Source organism: Alternaria conjuncta, assembly GCF_024043145.1.
Source record: "Alternaria conjuncta strain BMP 0040 chromosome Unknown scaffold_1, whole genome shotgun sequence".
NCBI lineage: Eukaryota > Fungi > Ascomycota > Dothideomycetes > Pleosporales > Pleosporaceae > Alternaria > Alternaria conjuncta.
This window is the reverse complement of record NW_026250090.1, coordinates 1,046,464-1,062,028: the sequence shown is the minus strand read 5'-3', so window position 1 is coordinate 1,062,028 and position 15,565 is coordinate 1,046,464. Positions and strand designations below refer to the sequence as shown.

Sequence of the window (15,565 nt, the reverse complement as noted above, 5' to 3'; positions counted from 1 at the left end):
CTTCTACTTTACTATAGTAGGCTTCGATTGAATGCTAGTCTGTGGACTTTTGTAATACGAACGGCCTTCAGGATAACAACATGCACGCGTAAAGTAATTCAATGGTGTTGGGCTGGATGTTATGGTGTATTGCAATGGTATCAATTAGTCGAAAATGTCAACATCTAATTAATATATCTGGCGAGCTAACGTCCCCAGCATCTAGAAGCAGAAGACTTGGTCCTCGAGCTTGCTGACTGGCTTTGCCTTGGCATAACCCAGGCTCTCGGTTGCCTTCTTCATGGCCGCAACCATGGGCGGTGGTCCGCAAATGAGGATCTTAACATCGCTCGCAGGCGCGGGCAGCTTCTCCTTGATCATATCGGCAGTAACGAAACCAGTGCCGCCGGTCCAGTTCTCGGGTGGGTTGTTCAGAACGTAGTGGACATTGAACTTGGGGTCCTTGGCCGCTAGCGCATCCAAGTCGTCCTTGAGCAGGATATCCTCGGGGTTGACGTTGGCGAAAATAAGGTCGACGGCGGTCTTGTCACCAGTAGAGCGTCCGCGCATGATGGCCTTCGCGATCTGGAGCATAGGCGTGATACCAGTGCCACCAGCGATCATACCGAAATGCCTAACCATGTTGGGTGTGTAGACCATAGCTCCCTTGGGGCCTTTGACCTTGATTGTGTCTCCAATGTTCAAGCTCGCGACGTGCTTGGAGATGTTTCCGGTGGGGTATGACTTGATGAGCAGGTCGACATGACCCTTGTCTTCGTCGGATGTGATCGGTGTGTACGAGCGGACGACTTCTTTGGGCTGGCCGGCGATGGTAGCGGCGAGGGAGATGTGCTGGCCGATGGGAAGGCCAAGGGTATCGGTAGGACGCGGGAGGTCGAATCGGTAGATGGCGGTATTGTGCGAGAGGACAGTCTTCTCCGAGAGCTTGAAGTCCTGGAATTCCGTCGGCTTCAGCACCTTGCGGCTTCCACCGCTGCTGCTGCTGTACCAGAGGAAACCTCCTATGACAGCAGCAAAAGCTACCGCGATAGGTAGGAGCTCCATGAGTGATGGCATTGTCGGCTCACGAGGGGGGAAGGAGCAATTAAGTAAGGTAGGAAGCGGGGGGAGAGGATAAGGAAAGTGAAGAGGTGGGGAGAAGGAGAACTGACAGGGTCGCCGTGACAATTCCCCGACGACCTATCCCCCCGATTGGCTGCTGAGACGAGACTTGGCAGGGTTCAAGCGCATCATCGCATCGCATGCGCGCATTGGGGAATCGCACCCAGAATCTCTTCACTCCACCAGATGCCTACATCAATTGACCAACTTACGACAAGATTTGACTGTTTGCACAGCCCCAGACTTTTACATCATAATCCTGGTTCGCATTGATGCGAGCTCAGGCGCCTTGGCACGTGATTACTGAACTTCACCCCTAAACCATCGCATTTCGCAGAGCTTCAACACTATGTGGCCAGAGAGAGGCCCATGACGCCCTAAAATTCCCCGGAACGCGTGCGTCCATGCTAGACAGACCTTACCAAAAGCGGAAACATTACTTCCAAACACCGCGTTTGAGTGTACCAACTGCTAGGTATACCACGCGAGAGACATGGTAGCTCGATGTCGGATGCGGGTGCTAGTTGTTCAGCGCATCCGACTTCGAGCTACCGACATGCTATATGTCAAAATAGATCACCAAGACCACCCAACGCCGACGCTAATGCTGATCAGCGAATCCCCAGTGGCTCTGTGTCCTCCGCTCCACAGACTCGGTGCAACAACGTTGAGGGAACCGCGACTGAAGCACGACTCGCGAACTAACGTGACATAAGATCTACAAGGCAGACCCGTTCAACGTCGTTTCATCGTATTCATGGAGGTTTAATCTCTGTCATATTTCGGATGCATAGACATATCGTGAAATGTCTATATAGATAGCATTTCGTTCCGCAGTAGCTATTGGATCCACACCACACTCGTTCTTTGAATTTCATCATAATGCGTCTATCAGCCCTACTTTCGTTAACAATCGCTTCGCTGAGTAGCGCATTGCCTGTCAATGAGACTGCAGGCAGCTGCTCTAACCCGCGCATCAGGAAGGAGTGGTATGTGGTTCGGGGCAAAAGCTACCCGTCGGTGGCCTCTACTGACATTTCCCTAGGCGTACGCTGAACGCTTCTGAACAGAACGCCTATATTGATGCCGTTCAATGTCTGAAGCAGGCACCTTCCAAGGGTACCGAAGTATTCAGCACTCTGAAGACCAGGTTTGACGACTTTGTCGCCTTACACATCAACGCTACACGAGGTTGGTACTAAGCATCATCCACAAGCATACATGTCAGCTAACAAGATGCGACAGGCGGCCAAGATGTCCCCTCGCTCGCCAATGATCCGGAATCTGCTGGTGAGTACCCTTCATGAGACCTTGCTTACCGAAACAACACCCATACTAACTGGTCTTTCTCTAGCCAACGTCACAATCTACGGCATCCACACGGTTGGTGTCTTCCTACCTTGGCACCGCTACGCCATCTGGGTCTTCGAATCTGTGCTACGCTCCGAATGCAACTACACTGGTGCACAACCCTACTGGGACTGGACTCTCGACAACCCGTCCACCAACGCCAATGGCTCCATCTACACCTCACCTGTGCTGAAGGCTTTTGGTGGCGACGGTTCCGGCACAGATGGTTGCATCAAGGACGGCTCATTCGCTGGAAATACGTCTCTGAACATCGGGCCTGTTGAGTCCCTGGCGTCAAACCCGCGCTGCTTGACGCGTGCTGTTGACTTTGATCTGTTCAATGGAAGTACCGGCTGGGAAGACATCTACCCAGCGACCATGGAAGCAAAGAGCTACTACCAGCTTCAGGCTTTCATCGATGGGCTGAGTTTTGTCAAAGATGAGGACAAGATCCGTACGAACGCGTTCCAGTCGCCGCATGGGCTGGGACACATGGCTATCGGTGGTGACGTACGTAACCTTCTTCTATTGCGATTTCCTCCCATACTAACAGCCTGCTCAGATAAGCGACATCTACTCCTCTCCAAACGACCCGCTCTTCTGGCTTCACCATTGCCAGCTCGACTACATGTGGACGCTCTGGCAGAGCCGCGACCCCGCCCGCCTGACTGACATCGGCGGTCCAAGGACCATAGAGGGCTTTGGGCCTCCTGTTGACGCCGTCGAGCAGACTACACTAGACACACCGGTGTGGATGGGGTTCATGGCCGAAGATGTTGCCGTTCGTGAGGTTCTGGATACGTTGAATCAAGAAGGCGAGGGCGTGCTGTGCTACAAATATGAAGACTCGCCATCGGTAGCTGGGCGGGAGTTCTAGGCTATTACAACTGGAAAGCTGGCAATTCTCTGTGAGCTTTATCATTCTTTTCTTCCATGGCGAACTGATCATAGCGTCCATACAGTTCAATTCATTATACTTCTTCGTCTCAAACATGCGCCGCGTATTCCATCACTGCCAAATATGTCTATCAACCCGATAAGCCTTTTTGTTTTCCTTGCCCCTCCTGTTGTTCGTAGTCAACTGAGCCACCCTCGACAGGCTGCGCGTGGGCTACTTTCTCCCCAACCCCAAACTCTCTCAGCACCAACCACGCCGGCCATATCGCCACACCCCACAACGCAAAGTTCCAATACACAGCTCCAACTTCAGCGAATACAGTCAGACTCGTAATACCGTAACTAACAGCCTGCCAAGCACTCTCGCTCCCCCTCAATAACGCAGCATAGCGAATGACCTCAGGCTCGTCCACCGCTAGCCTGCCGATGATGAAGTATAGGAACAGGTAGTTGAGTTGAAAACCAGCAGTCAGAAAGATGAAGACAGCGAAAGCGCGCCCAAAGCCAGGTGACGTCCAGTCATATGTCGGTTTCGAATCGCGGAACTCAGTGACGAGTATGGTGGCCCAGAGCCACCAGGCGCCTTGTAGAACGACGATTACCCAGAAGGTACTGCGGGCGCGGATACGTAGAGGAATCTTGGTGCGGTCAAGGTATTGACCGAGTAGGTTTCCGCAGATCACTGCGATGATACCGGAGAGGAATGACCCGAGAGCGCGCGCACGCACGGAGAACCATACTATCTGCGAGTCAATATCTGGCGCAATGGAAAGCTATTCGAGGTAGCGAATATCACTTACGAGCGAGGTAGGTGAAGAACACTGCTTCAGCGAAGACAGCTTGGCCGATCCAAAGAATGATGAGTAAGAAGCGCTTGGTAAAGAACAGCCTCGTAATCTCCTTGATCTCGACCCATGGATTCTCTAGGATAGCCAAATGAACTTTCTTCCCATCTTTCCTTTGGACTTTACCCGGACTATTCAGGAACAGTCCCACCACAGGTCCAACACACTGCAAAGCGATGAAGATCAGATACACGGTGTACGTGACTTTGCCCGCTTGATCGCGATCCGCGTTGAGACCAAGATTGATAGCTCCTCCAAGGATCTGGCCAGCAAGCCGGTATGTGAGCCAATATCCAAGCGCCTTTCCTTTGTTCCAGGGTTCGGGGTATGCAATTGCGATCGCAGCTTCGGCCATCCAGAAGACTCCTGCAGAGATGCCGCAAAGTGAGGATCCGAGGTAGATGAACCACTCGGTTCCGAAGCGGTTGTTCGTGTAAAGCGCTGCTGCGTAGGGGGCGTAGCCGATGCTATTGTTGGCGTTAGTGATGCTATGCGCTGATACGGGGTGTGATTGCTTACGTTCCGAAGATCAGTGCCCCTTTGATGCCCACGTAATGCACGATCACGCTGCTGAAATAGCAGCTCACGACCATGAGACAGAATGTAAGCGCGTTGCCTGCGTTGACGAGATGTGGCGATTGGGCTCCACCGGCACCGAGGCTGTTCATTGCGCCCCAGATACCTGGTGCGCTGAAGTTGCAGAGTCCCAAGATGGTCATGTTGAAAAACGTTGAGCGGTACCATTTGACTGCTATTTGTGAGTCTATTGTGTTTGGATATTGGATACTTTGATGCTCACCTGGATAGTCTCGCTTCTCAACCCCTTCGTCGCTGCCATACTCAATGGAGGTATCTGAGTTGGCCATAGTCAACACTCCTGCAAAAAGGCGATACCGGATGAAAAGAAGTTCTGATGCCTGTCATGTTCGGCGTCTCTGACCCATTTGATAGTTATAGCGACTTCATGTCGCGATAATGCTTCATACCACACTGCGTTAGAACAACTCGCCATACAGCTGCAAGCCCGGCACACGAAGGTACCGAGCTCCACTCGATACGAAGCATGTGCAATGAGTGAGCCGTATCTCCGGTATCCCCAAAACATCGTCCCAGATTCATCGGAAAAGCTCCAGACGCAGCGAAAGGCCTGACGGTATGCTGTCCCGGTCGTACCTCGGACACGGCATGATGATGGGATAGCACGCCATCTCCAAGGTACTTGACGATGCGATATGGGGCAGCCATCCTCAACGGTCGGCGTGGGTACGAAATAAGGCCTAGTGGACACTGAAGGAACCGCAGTGAGAACAGTAGCGTAATCACGCAATCTTCATCCAAGATTGTGAAGCACAGTGCAAGATGTGACATTCGAAAAGAAAGCGACTTGTCGCAAGGAACCACGAACCTTTTGGAGCGGGCCAATTTGCGAGTAGATTGTCTGCAGGCGAGCGAGTATGTACTCATCTATTCGAACAGCTCGATACGAGTATCTATAGTTTCCTCTCTGCACCTGGCACATCCCACCAACGCTCATGAAGATCCCTCAAATCTACTTCCTGGCCAGGCGCCTTGAGATATGAGGTCAAGTCAGTCGATTCATCGAGCTCTGCCTCAGTGTACCCATTCCCAAAATAGGCGAAGCGATTGCCCTTGTGTTCGCGTTCGTACTCCCAATCTTCCCATCGGGGCTCCCGTCTAGCTATGGTAAAGTGTGCAGCTGAACCAGGCCATAAGCCGTGAATACGCTGTCCAGGAATTCCGCCATTGTTCCAAGACGAACACTTATCGGTCAAGACTGTGGTCGGGAAGAAAGCGTCACAGTATTCGACAAAGTCATCTGTCGCCTCTTTCGATGGTGCTAGAGACTTAAGTCCTTGTGAAGAGACTTTGCGAAGTACTTTGGCGAAGTAAGTGAGTGACGTCTCTACACCATGTGGCACTGTACCCGAAGGGCCCGTAGCATGCGGTCCGGCAAGGAAGAATAGGTTGGGAAAACCGGGCGTAGCCAGACCCAGATATGTGTAAGGAAAGCCCCATTTACCTCCGGGCTTCCATGCTTCGTGGAGATCCTCTCCGCGCGCCTTGATCGAAAATGGTGGAACGAGATCGGTGTTGGCACCGGTCGCGCAAAATATCGCATCAAGCTCGAACGTTCTGCCATCAGTCGTTTCAATACCTCGAGGTGTAAAACGCTTGATAGGCGACTTGACAAGCTCCACATTTGCTTCGGTGAGAGACTCCAAGTAGCCAGGACCCGGTGTGAGTCGTCTGCAGTGCGGGGCAAAATCCGGTATCAATCCATCGAGCAGTTCGGGTTTTTGCGCTACCCGCTTCTTCATGACATCGATGAACTGCTCTCGCATGCCCTGGTTCTCGGTTGATCCACGGATCATGGCACGGAACCGTCTCCAGTATCTATCTTCAAGATCTTTCCTGAAGGTCAGATACACTCCAGGGTCTTCCAGAGCCTTGCGCTGTTCCTGCGAGTATGGCTGTGGCTCAAAGGTCCGCTCATCGCCTGCCCACGATGTCGCGATCCATGTTGGATTGCGAACGAAATGAGTGATGTGTTTTGCAATGGGTTGTAGGTTTGGCACGACCTGAATGCCGCTTGCTCCATTCCCAATGACAGCGACTTTCTTGCCCGTCGGATCGAATGAAACGTCCCAGTTCGACGTGTGTCTTAGATGGCCTTGGTAGTCGTTCAAGCCCGGATAATCAGGTAGCTTCCAAGAGTTGAACCGGCCAATGGCGGTGATGACGAAATCGAAGGTCTCCGTCGATGTGGTCTCATCTTTGAGGTTTCGTACTGTCACCCGCCATTTGGACTGTACATCATCCCATTCCGCTTCGTCGACGCGGTGCCGAAGTCTGACATACTTGTAGACGTCGTGCTTCTTAGCCTGCGTCTGCCAATAGTCACGGATCTCAGCGCCTCGCGCGAAGATCTCAGACCATTGCGTATTGGGTGAGTATGTCGCTTGATACACATGAGATGGGATGTCGCATCGTACGCCGGGGTATACGTTCTCAAGCCACGTGCCACTCTGCACGTTGTCAGCGCGATTCTCCCACAATTCTTGCGTGCACTTACAACATCGTTGTTCTTTTCAAAGATGGTCAAGTCAATGCCCGGCACTTTCGCTGGCAGAAGAATACCTGCATTGATACCAGCTAGACCGGCACCTATGACAGCGACGCGAAGCCTTCGTACATGATCGATGTACTGCGTTGGGCTCAACTGCAGCTTCGAAACGGGGTAAGAAGTTGGCAAGGCAGGGTGGGATTCATCTTGTTTGGTGCCCTCTGCCAACGCGAGATGTTCTGTGAGCTGTGCGACGCGTCGCGATGGTGTTGACTCTTGCCCCAAAGCCGTTAGATTGGCCGCGGTTGCTGAGAGTGGTCTTGGCGTCATTATGTAAGCGGTGAGTGCTCCTCGTCGGAATGATGCCCTCTCGTCGGACACATGTCTCTACCCATGACGACTTTAAAGCCCCGGGGTAAGCTGCCTCGCTATCATCAACTTTGTTCTCAAGCACCGATGCCGTAAGACGCTGTTAGATGCGCTATCTTTTCCCGGCCTGCAGAGCCGCCGGTCGGGCAGATGGGCAATCACGTCTTTTCTCCGCTTGCTGACGAAATCGGCTCGCAGCAATCGCGGTGGTTGTCGTGCTCGCTCCCCTGTACTGACGCGACCTTGCGCTCTAGAGAGAGAGACAGCAACTAGGACAGATTTGCAACACCCAAGAAGACATCGACGGCGTCGTTCCCCATTGCAGGATGCAACCCAGAGCAAGATCGCGTTACCTTGCACATCTTCAAGCTGACGCATACTGATATGGTATCTCGGTCACTTGCACCAAATCTCAGGGCGTATCGAATCTCTTAGAGCACTTGATTTCGTTCAAATACACGACATTTCAGCTTGCTTAATCGCATTTGCTTTTCACTCAGGAATGACGTGGTCCTTAGCATCGACTCCCGCCTTCCACCGATACGTCGATGCCACGTGCTCCTCAAGCGGCCCTTTCTGTCCCTTCTTCGCATAGAAGTTTTCGCGATAAGTGCCACCAGGCACAGCATAATTGTCCCAGAACAAGCCCCGCTTCTTGAGCTCGGGAAGCAACAACTCAATCATGTCCACAAACGACTGTGGAAAGACGGCGTACGCCTAGCTCGTGCATCAGAGTCACTACTACCACAATAACCGGGATACGACTCACCATGTTGAAACCGTCAACGTCGGCCTCGTCAATCCAGACTTGCAACCCATCCGCAACTTGGGATGGAGTTCCAACAAGAATGGGACCGTTTCCACCGATGCTCACGTGCTCCGCGACTGTATGCTTCGTCCATTTGGAAGTACCAGGGGAGAACCGAGCGTAGCCTTCGACAGTAGACCGCACAGCGTTGCTCTCGACGTGACGCAATTCCTCATCGTCTCCGTATTTTCCGAGATCAATGCCGGTCCAACCACAGAACAGCGACAACGCTCCTTCCAAGGACGCATATTTGCGGTAATCGGCAAGCTTGGCCTGGGCCTCTTCTTCGGTTTGACCGATGATGGGTGTTACAAGGGCAAGAAACTTGATGCTCTTCCCTTCCCGACCGAACTGCGAAGAGGCAATTTGTCGGATTTCTGCGATGTTCTTCGCACAGACCTCGGGCGCATGGGCAGAAACAAATATTGCTTCCGCATTTTGTGCTGCAAAGGTCTTTCCTGCTTTCGACGCTCCCGCCTGGAGGATGAGAGGCGTACGTTGCGGGCTTGGCTGGCATATGTGAGGGCCAGGCACGCTGAAGTACTTTCCCTCGTGGTTGATCTCGCGCACCCGATCGGGTACCGTGTATACGCCACCCTTCCGGTCCAGTACGACTGCATCATCTCTCCAAGAAGACTCTAGCAGTTTATACATGACCTTCACATATTCCTCGGCCTGCGCGTAGCGCTCATCATGCTGGAGTGTATCAGCAAAGTCTCTAGCCAAGCCGAGTTACACGAAAAACTAACCGGCAGTTGCTCCTTCATACCCATGTTACGCGCAGCCGAGTCGAGATAGCTGGTCACAATCTGTAAAGGTTATTATCTATGCAGCGATCGAGGAAGCGAATACCCTCACATTCCAACCAAGCCTAGATCAAGTCAGTCCCTGAGCCAGACAAGAACAACAGATGTCTCACCTTCCCTTCGAAAGATGATCGACCGTCGATAATCTCCGAGCAAGGTGGTACGGCTGTTCATATGTTGTCGACACAGTCACGCCGAATCCGATGCTCTTGGTGACTGCTGCCATGGCACTCACAATGGCCAAAGGCTCATTGACTGGCCATTGCGCGCCTGAGATTTTTGCAGCATCAAGATTGCCATTGTAGACATCATATCCACCGAGCACGTCGGCTACGAAGATACCATGAATTTTGGCAGTTTCAAGCAGCTTCGCAAGCTCTACCCAGTGCTCGATGTTGTTGAACTCATGCGAACGGTCATCAGGATGTCTCCACAGGCCTGGTGACTGGTGGCCACTGCCTATTGGAGGCTAATTGTTAGCTATCGTCAAGTTGCTCGATCGACTTGCTGCTCTCCCATGTAGATTGGCTTTATGAGGGGGCGTCACGTGAACTTACACATCTCAACGAAGGCATTGATGATCAGCTTCTTCTTGCCTTTCGCTGTCGCATCAATCTTTCGCCTCGCATTCTTCAAATTTGCAACTCCATTCTCTCGGTTTCGCTTCGCCATGGTAGGAATCAATGGTTGTTTCGCAAAGTATCGAATGGTATCGTGCGGAAGAAGTTCGTGGTTCTGGAGGTCGGATGATGTGCTTTGAGCGCTCTCAAACGCAATCGCTTAGGTATCTGCGGGATGCGTCATCACGTCAACTCCGAGGTATCACTATATGTTTGTCTCCGATGTAGGCCCTTCTATCTACGCTACGCGACGGTAAGTTGAGGCGGTAAATTGATAGTATGCCGACTATGCGTATTATGCCATCTTAATCCACAATGACAACAGTTATTCGCGCACCTAGGGTGTCGTTGTTGTAGACTGGCAGATCGCACCTAACCTACTTGAGTAATCTACATGCGTACTCCCGGAGAGGTCGCAAACAGAAACCCGAAAGCTGACGATCAGAAGCCAGTTGAGGAGTTGCATTGAAGGAGAATTGACCTGCCACCAACGCAAAAGGCACACACCCTGAGCAACCTGAATTTCAATCTTCATGATGTTGCAAGTCAAGCGGACTCGTAGTATCGCAGCAGCGTCTTCAAAAGAGACAATATCAAAGAGACGTAAAACAATCGAACAGGTCCAGCAAAAGGGCAAAGAAGAGACGCTTCCCACGGTACAATCAGCATTGAAGCTCCATGCGATACGTCAACCATACAACGTTTCGACCGATCACCCTCTACCAAGCATCCAACACGACAGCGAGCTCTTAGTAAAAGTGCAAGCTGTAGGCCTCAACCCAATCGACTGGAAAGCACCGTATGAACCGACCACCCAACCCCATGCCCACATATCAACTAACATCCCTCCAGCGACTACAACTTCGGCATCCCAACCCTCCCCTACATATCCGGTCGGGAATACAGCGGCACAGTTCTCCTCACCCCGACAACACCCTCGTCTCGCATCAAAAAAGGCGACCGCGTCCTCGTCCCCTCAACCGACTACCGCGACCCACGCAAAGCCGCATACCAGTACTACAGCATCGCATCCACCTTCAACACCATCCGCCTGCCTCCCAACCTCTCTCTGAACTCGGGCAGTATCCTAGGCGTAGCTTTTGTCTCCGCCGCCCTCACACTAGGAATATGTCTCGGCCTCGATTTCTCCGACATTGAGGACGGGCCTGACATTCTCGGTATTGTACGAAGTCTGGATCCGAAGGGTATACCGGATGATATACGACAAGAATGTTTCCATAGCATTGGCGTCAAAGAACGTATCAAGGCCGGAGATAACCTGGTTATTTGGGGCGCGGGATCAGTCTGTGCGTTCGTCACGATGCAGATAGCGCGGCTCGCTGGGGTGAAAGTCATAGCAGTCGCGGACGTAGTGAAACACGGTTCCAGACTTCTGGCCTCGGAAGCAGCGCGACCGGATTATCTCGTTGACGCGCACGACCCAGGAAGAGCGGTGGACATCATCCGCGCATATACGGGGAAGACAGGCGCGCGCTTTGGCTTCGATACGCTGGGCAGAGACACGGCGGGGCACTTGATGAGCGCTCTTGCACATCCCACTGTTCCAGCTTCATTACAGGCCAAACTGCCGACTCCGCCGTCAACACCGCATACCCCCATTTCAGCGGGGCACAGATCTCATCTCGTGGGCTTGACGGGTCTGCCGAAGGATGGCGTACCGAAAGACGTTGTGCTGCACAGTGTGCCGATTAAGCTGTACCACGAAGTGCCGCAAGTGGGCGAGGCGCTTAGTGCGTGGTGCGAACGGCTGCTCGCCAAAGGGATGTTGGTACCGCCGGATGTTGTGGGTACGGTGGAGGGGTTGGAGGGCGTGAATGCGGGGTTAGATCGGATGAGGCGGCGGGAAGTCAGTGGTGGGAGATTGGTTGCTGTGTTGAAGTAGAGTAAGGTGAAGAACAAGAGAAGAAAGGGGGGTTGGTGCGAAATCTTGAAATGGATGAACATGTGTGTAGAGGTAAGGATATCCCAATGCATTTTGATATACAGTACAAGTCGCGAAAGTCCCCATCTCGCCTTTTTTCGCAAAAGACTAGACGATGAATCTGCGCAAAACGCAGTGGTGGTCATCCAGGGTATTGGTTATTCGTAGTCGTCGTCGTTACAAACTACGCCAATGTAATCCCCTCCGCTGCGCCAGCCCAACTGGGCAGCGTCAATGCCAGCAAAACAAAGCACCGCAACGCCTCTCCAAAATGCATGATTATGCCAAAAGCCGTCAAGTTATGGCTGCGTTTTTGCTACGCCCCTCCCCCAATGCGCCCATGATGCAAAGTCCAAGTCCATGATGATGGGTATAGAGAAAGAGAAGAAAAGGCAAACGTGGAAATTGAGAAAGGGGTATGCGCTAAAAGACAAGGCTGATGAAGATGAAGATGATTGTTGCGTTGTCGTAGGGATAAAGAAGTCATTTCGGGTATTGAGTTACGCGGTTCGTGACAAGGGGTTTTGTTCAAAAAGGCCACAGGAGCAGCAACGTTAATGTTCGTCTTCGCTGCTCCATGCGCCGTCGTCTTCTTGATCGATACTTTCCATGACTTCCTTGATGACGCCGTGGCTCTTCGGGTCCAGATTCATAGCGATCGTGAGGTGGCGAATGGCGCTCGCGCGGTCTCGCAACTTCTTGTAACACCTACCTAGCAGGAAATGTATGTTGGGGTCGTCTGGAGCAGCGTCTTTCAGGTAGAGAAGCTCGTGTAGGGCCTCTTGCGGCGCGTTCAACTTCAGCAGGACTTGTGATTTGCGGAAGCGTGCCATAACGGAGCGTGGTTCGATCTTGATCGCGTTTTCGAACTGCAGCAATGCGGGTTCAGTCTTCTTCATGCGGTCCAGAACCTGCGTACTCATGTTAGTATTCGACAGACAAGTAAGAGCAATGATTACTTACCAAGCCTATCCGAACAAGGAGCATGGCGTTGTTCTGGTTGATCTCCGCCGCTGCCCGATAGTGCTTCTCAGCCACTTCGTACTTGCCCAGGCGCTCGTAGACGTTTCCAAGACCGTACCAACCGTTGTAGTGCCTGTTATCGGCACTGATGGCGTTGCGATAAGCCGCCATGGCTTTATCGAACTCCTCATTTGCGACATGCTCATGACCTTGGAGGGTGAAAGCATAGGCAAACTTTGGATCCAACTGGGTAGCTCGAGCGAAGCATTTGACGGCTTCATCATGCTGCCCGTTTATAGAGCTTGCATTACCCAGTGCACACCAAGCTTGTGGAGAGAGACGATCTTGGTCCATCAGCGTGTGTGCAAGATGACCCAAGGCCACCTCGTCCCTGAGCTGCCAGAGCGTATTGGAATACACTTCCATATGCTCTGAGGAAGCAGGTGCCAGTTCTCGTATCTTCCGAAACGTGATGGCTGCGTCTGTATAATGTGTGCGCTCGTAGTGGGCCTTGCCGATCTGCGCCAGGACCCAAGGTGTTTCCCGCTGTGACTTGGGCACGAGTCCAAATGCCTCAAGTGCCTTTGATGCATCATAGCGACTTAGATGCCTGTAGCCAGAAGCTATCTTGAGGAGCAGGTCCAGTAGCCAGCTCAGAACATCTCGGTCCCGTGAAGTATCTGCGGGCGGACCCATTCTTGGGGGCGGTGCGACAGTTGTCTCCGCCACGCTCCGTGGTCTCTCCGGCTTTGTGGGCTCAGAGTTGTCGACATGCGGTTTCCTGTTGCCACTAACAACTCTGCCCACAGTCGAGCCTGTCCCTGAGCGTGGCTTGGGAGCTGCCGCCCTTGCTTTCCGTAACTCGCGCCGCTCTTTCGACTCGAGGTCTCTGCTTGATGTGCCGCCTGGTCTGCTACTCGACGGCCGAATCTGAGTGATGGAGTTCAGCAGCCGTACACTGCGCCGTGGGGGAGCTGCTGTAGGATCGAACGGTTGCGATTGTTGTTGTGATTGGGAGTGAGGTTGCTGCGGTGCTTGTGAGTGGAGCTGCGGCTGCTGCAGAGAATGGCCAGATACGGTTCTCTTATGACCGTTCTGGTATACGGGCCGCGGAATGTCCGTCTGATCACTCTCGGGGTTTGTCTTGGTACGCGCTCTTGATGTTATGGGGCGCATTTGGACTGGGCCGCCAGCCTCGCCCATCATGGCGTGCTCGTCGTGCATGTTTTGGCCGTTGACAAAGGGGTTTTCGACGTCGTTGTATGAAGGCGGCTGCGCGCTGCGGCCATTCATTCTAGGCTGGAGGTTGTATGAGGAGGCGGGAGGGAGCATGTCGGGCGTAATTTTGAAGATGTTGTGAGGGCGGACGACGGCGCCAATGTCGCAGAGACCGGTGAAGGCATCCCACATGAAGGAGTTGATCTTGAGCGCGGCGACAAAGTGTTCAATGGCCCTTTTGGAGTCGCCGTGGGCTGCGTACAGCTTTCCCAGCATGCAGTAGCAGGCGGCGGCGTCGGGCACATGGCGTCGTGACGTCTCGGAATGCTTGTCTGCGCCGAATGTCAACACAAGTCACCAGTGTTTACTCCTATAATACTCACTCCAGTGGTTGCGCCCTGCCCAGGAGCTGCGCATCTTCTCCAGCGCCTGGGCTCCCTGCTCGTAGCGGCCGAGGGCGAGACAGGCCTGGGCAAAGACGTAGGCGCATCCTAGATGCTGGGTGTGGTTGCCCTTGGCCCGCGCATCGTCCAGGGCTTGCTTGTATCTCCCCAGACGGAGGTTGCACAGGGCAAGTAGGTGCGCGGCATCGTGGCTGCGGGGGTCGAGGGCGTGCAGGCGGCCGGCAAAGAACAGGGCGTTTTCAGCGAAGCCGTTGTCGAGGTGGTAGTATACGATCTGGCGCAGCTGGGCATTTACGCCTGGGGGTGCTGACATGCTTGCTGGGCGGCGGCGGAGACAGGGCGGAGACTCAAGGTAATGCGCTCATAGTCGGGGCGGCGTTGGCTGGAGCGGCGGCGGTGGTGATGTTGCGGGCAGGCGGGTGGACGCGGTCAAGGTGTAGGTTTACGCGCTACGAGTGCCAAGACATGTAACAAAACAATGTCCCGCCTAGAGACGCACGACGTTTCTCTGCACACGTCCAGCCAGTCACAGCCACATCGCACCTTCACCATGGCCAAGGTACGCCCGCCCGCCCGCCGCCCACTACCACGCCCCCGTCACTGACAGTCCCCGTAGAAAGCCACCAAGACGCTCGCGGCTTCCAATGCCCAGCGCCTCAACCAGACCCTCTACATCACCCTCGCCGTCCACGGCCTCTGGTGGCTCCTGCGTGCCCTCGTCTTCCGCGCCTCCCTGTCACGCAAGTCATTGATCGTCTATCTGCTCCTCTCGGCTCCGCAACTGCTCATCCAGCTGTACTTTGAGCGCCTCTCGCGCCCCACCCTCGATGCCGATGGCGCCGCCAAGCGACCTGGCGAAGACCTCGATGCCAAGGGCCTGACTGAGTACATGTGGGATGTCGTCTATTGGACGTATGGCTGCATTGTCATGGCTGCTATTGTGGGAGACTACGCCTGGCTCCTGTGGACTGTGATCCCCGTCTACAGTGCCTATTCCGCTTACACCACCTACACGGGCATGAGGGGTGGATACCAGGATGCAGCCGGTGTGCCCCAGCCGCAAGCAAGCAAGAGACAGGCCAAGATGGAGAAGCGAGGTGGCCAGAAGATGCAGTACCGGTGAAGGCCAGCGTCAGATCATCATGTATTATATATAC

General features: G+C 53.5%; 8 protein-coding genes across 8 annotated transcripts; 3 read left to right on the top strand and 5 right to left on the bottom strand.

Annotated features, from left to right (window-relative positions):
- Nucleotides 1-201: 201 nt before the first annotated feature.
- Nucleotides 202-1,044, bottom strand: CBR1 (NADH-cytochrome b5 reductase; the record flags this gene model as incomplete). Its single annotated transcript, XM_051464665.1, has 1 exon — nucleotides 202-1,044. One exon carries the CDS (start codon nucleotides 1,042-1,044, stop codon nucleotides 202-204), a length of 843 nt encoding a protein of 280 aa, XP_051331186.1.
- Nucleotides 1,045-1,983: 939 nt separating this feature from the next.
- J4E85_000372 (uncharacterized protein) lies at nucleotides 1,984-3,328 on the top strand (the record flags this gene model as incomplete). The annotated part of the gene is made up of 5 exons (XM_051464664.1): nucleotides 1,984-2,090; nucleotides 2,147-2,292; nucleotides 2,347-2,391; nucleotides 2,456-2,961; nucleotides 3,014-3,328. 5 exons carry the CDS (start codon nucleotides 1,984-1,986, stop codon nucleotides 3,326-3,328), a joined length of 1,119 nt encoding a protein of 372 aa, XP_051331185.1.
- A 151-nt stretch (nucleotides 3,329-3,479) lies between these two features.
- Nucleotides 3,480-4,912, bottom strand: J4E85_000371 (uncharacterized protein; the record flags this gene model as incomplete). Its single annotated transcript, XM_051464663.1, has 3 exons — nucleotides 3,480-4,087; nucleotides 4,149-4,660; nucleotides 4,713-4,912. 3 exons carry the CDS (start codon nucleotides 4,910-4,912, stop codon nucleotides 3,480-3,482), a joined length of 1,320 nt encoding a protein of 439 aa, XP_051331184.1.
- A 771-nt stretch (nucleotides 4,913-5,683) lies between these two features.
- Nucleotides 5,684-7,608, bottom strand: J4E85_000370 (uncharacterized protein; the record flags this gene model as incomplete). Its single annotated transcript, XM_051464662.1, has 2 exons — nucleotides 5,684-7,240; nucleotides 7,288-7,608. The coding sequence occupies 2 exons, from the start codon at nucleotides 7,606-7,608 to the stop codon at nucleotides 5,684-5,686; spliced, it is 1,878 nt and encodes a 625-aa protein (XP_051331183.1).
- Nucleotides 7,609-8,139: 531 nt separating this feature from the next.
- J4E85_000369 (uncharacterized protein) lies at nucleotides 8,140-9,933 on the bottom strand (the record flags this gene model as incomplete). The annotated part of the gene is made up of 5 exons (XM_051464661.1): nucleotides 8,140-8,364; nucleotides 8,417-9,151; nucleotides 9,205-9,253; nucleotides 9,375-9,720; nucleotides 9,819-9,933. 5 exons carry the CDS (start codon nucleotides 9,931-9,933, stop codon nucleotides 8,140-8,142), a joined length of 1,470 nt encoding a protein of 489 aa, XP_051331182.1.
- A 484-nt stretch (nucleotides 9,934-10,417) lies between these two features.
- On the top strand, nucleotides 10,418-11,784 carry J4E85_000368 (uncharacterized protein; the record flags this gene model as incomplete). The annotated part of the gene is made up of 2 exons (XM_051464660.1): nucleotides 10,418-10,680; nucleotides 10,734-11,784. 2 exons carry the CDS (start codon nucleotides 10,418-10,420, stop codon nucleotides 11,782-11,784), a joined length of 1,314 nt encoding a protein of 437 aa, XP_051331181.1.
- Nucleotides 11,785-12,377: 593 nt separating this feature from the next.
- J4E85_000367 (uncharacterized protein) lies at nucleotides 12,378-14,721 on the bottom strand (the record flags this gene model as incomplete). The annotated part of the gene is made up of 3 exons (XM_051464659.1): nucleotides 12,378-12,734; nucleotides 12,787-14,336; nucleotides 14,388-14,721. 3 exons carry the CDS (start codon nucleotides 14,719-14,721, stop codon nucleotides 12,378-12,380), a joined length of 2,241 nt encoding a protein of 746 aa, XP_051331180.1.
- Nucleotides 14,722-14,958: 237 nt separating this feature from the next.
- J4E85_000366 (uncharacterized protein) lies at nucleotides 14,959-15,531 on the top strand (the record flags this gene model as incomplete). The annotated part of the gene is made up of 2 exons (XM_051464658.1): nucleotides 14,959-14,967; nucleotides 15,025-15,531. 2 exons carry the CDS (start codon nucleotides 14,959-14,961, stop codon nucleotides 15,529-15,531), a joined length of 516 nt encoding a protein of 171 aa, XP_051331179.1.
- Between the last annotated feature and the right edge of the window lie 34 nt (nucleotides 15,532-15,565).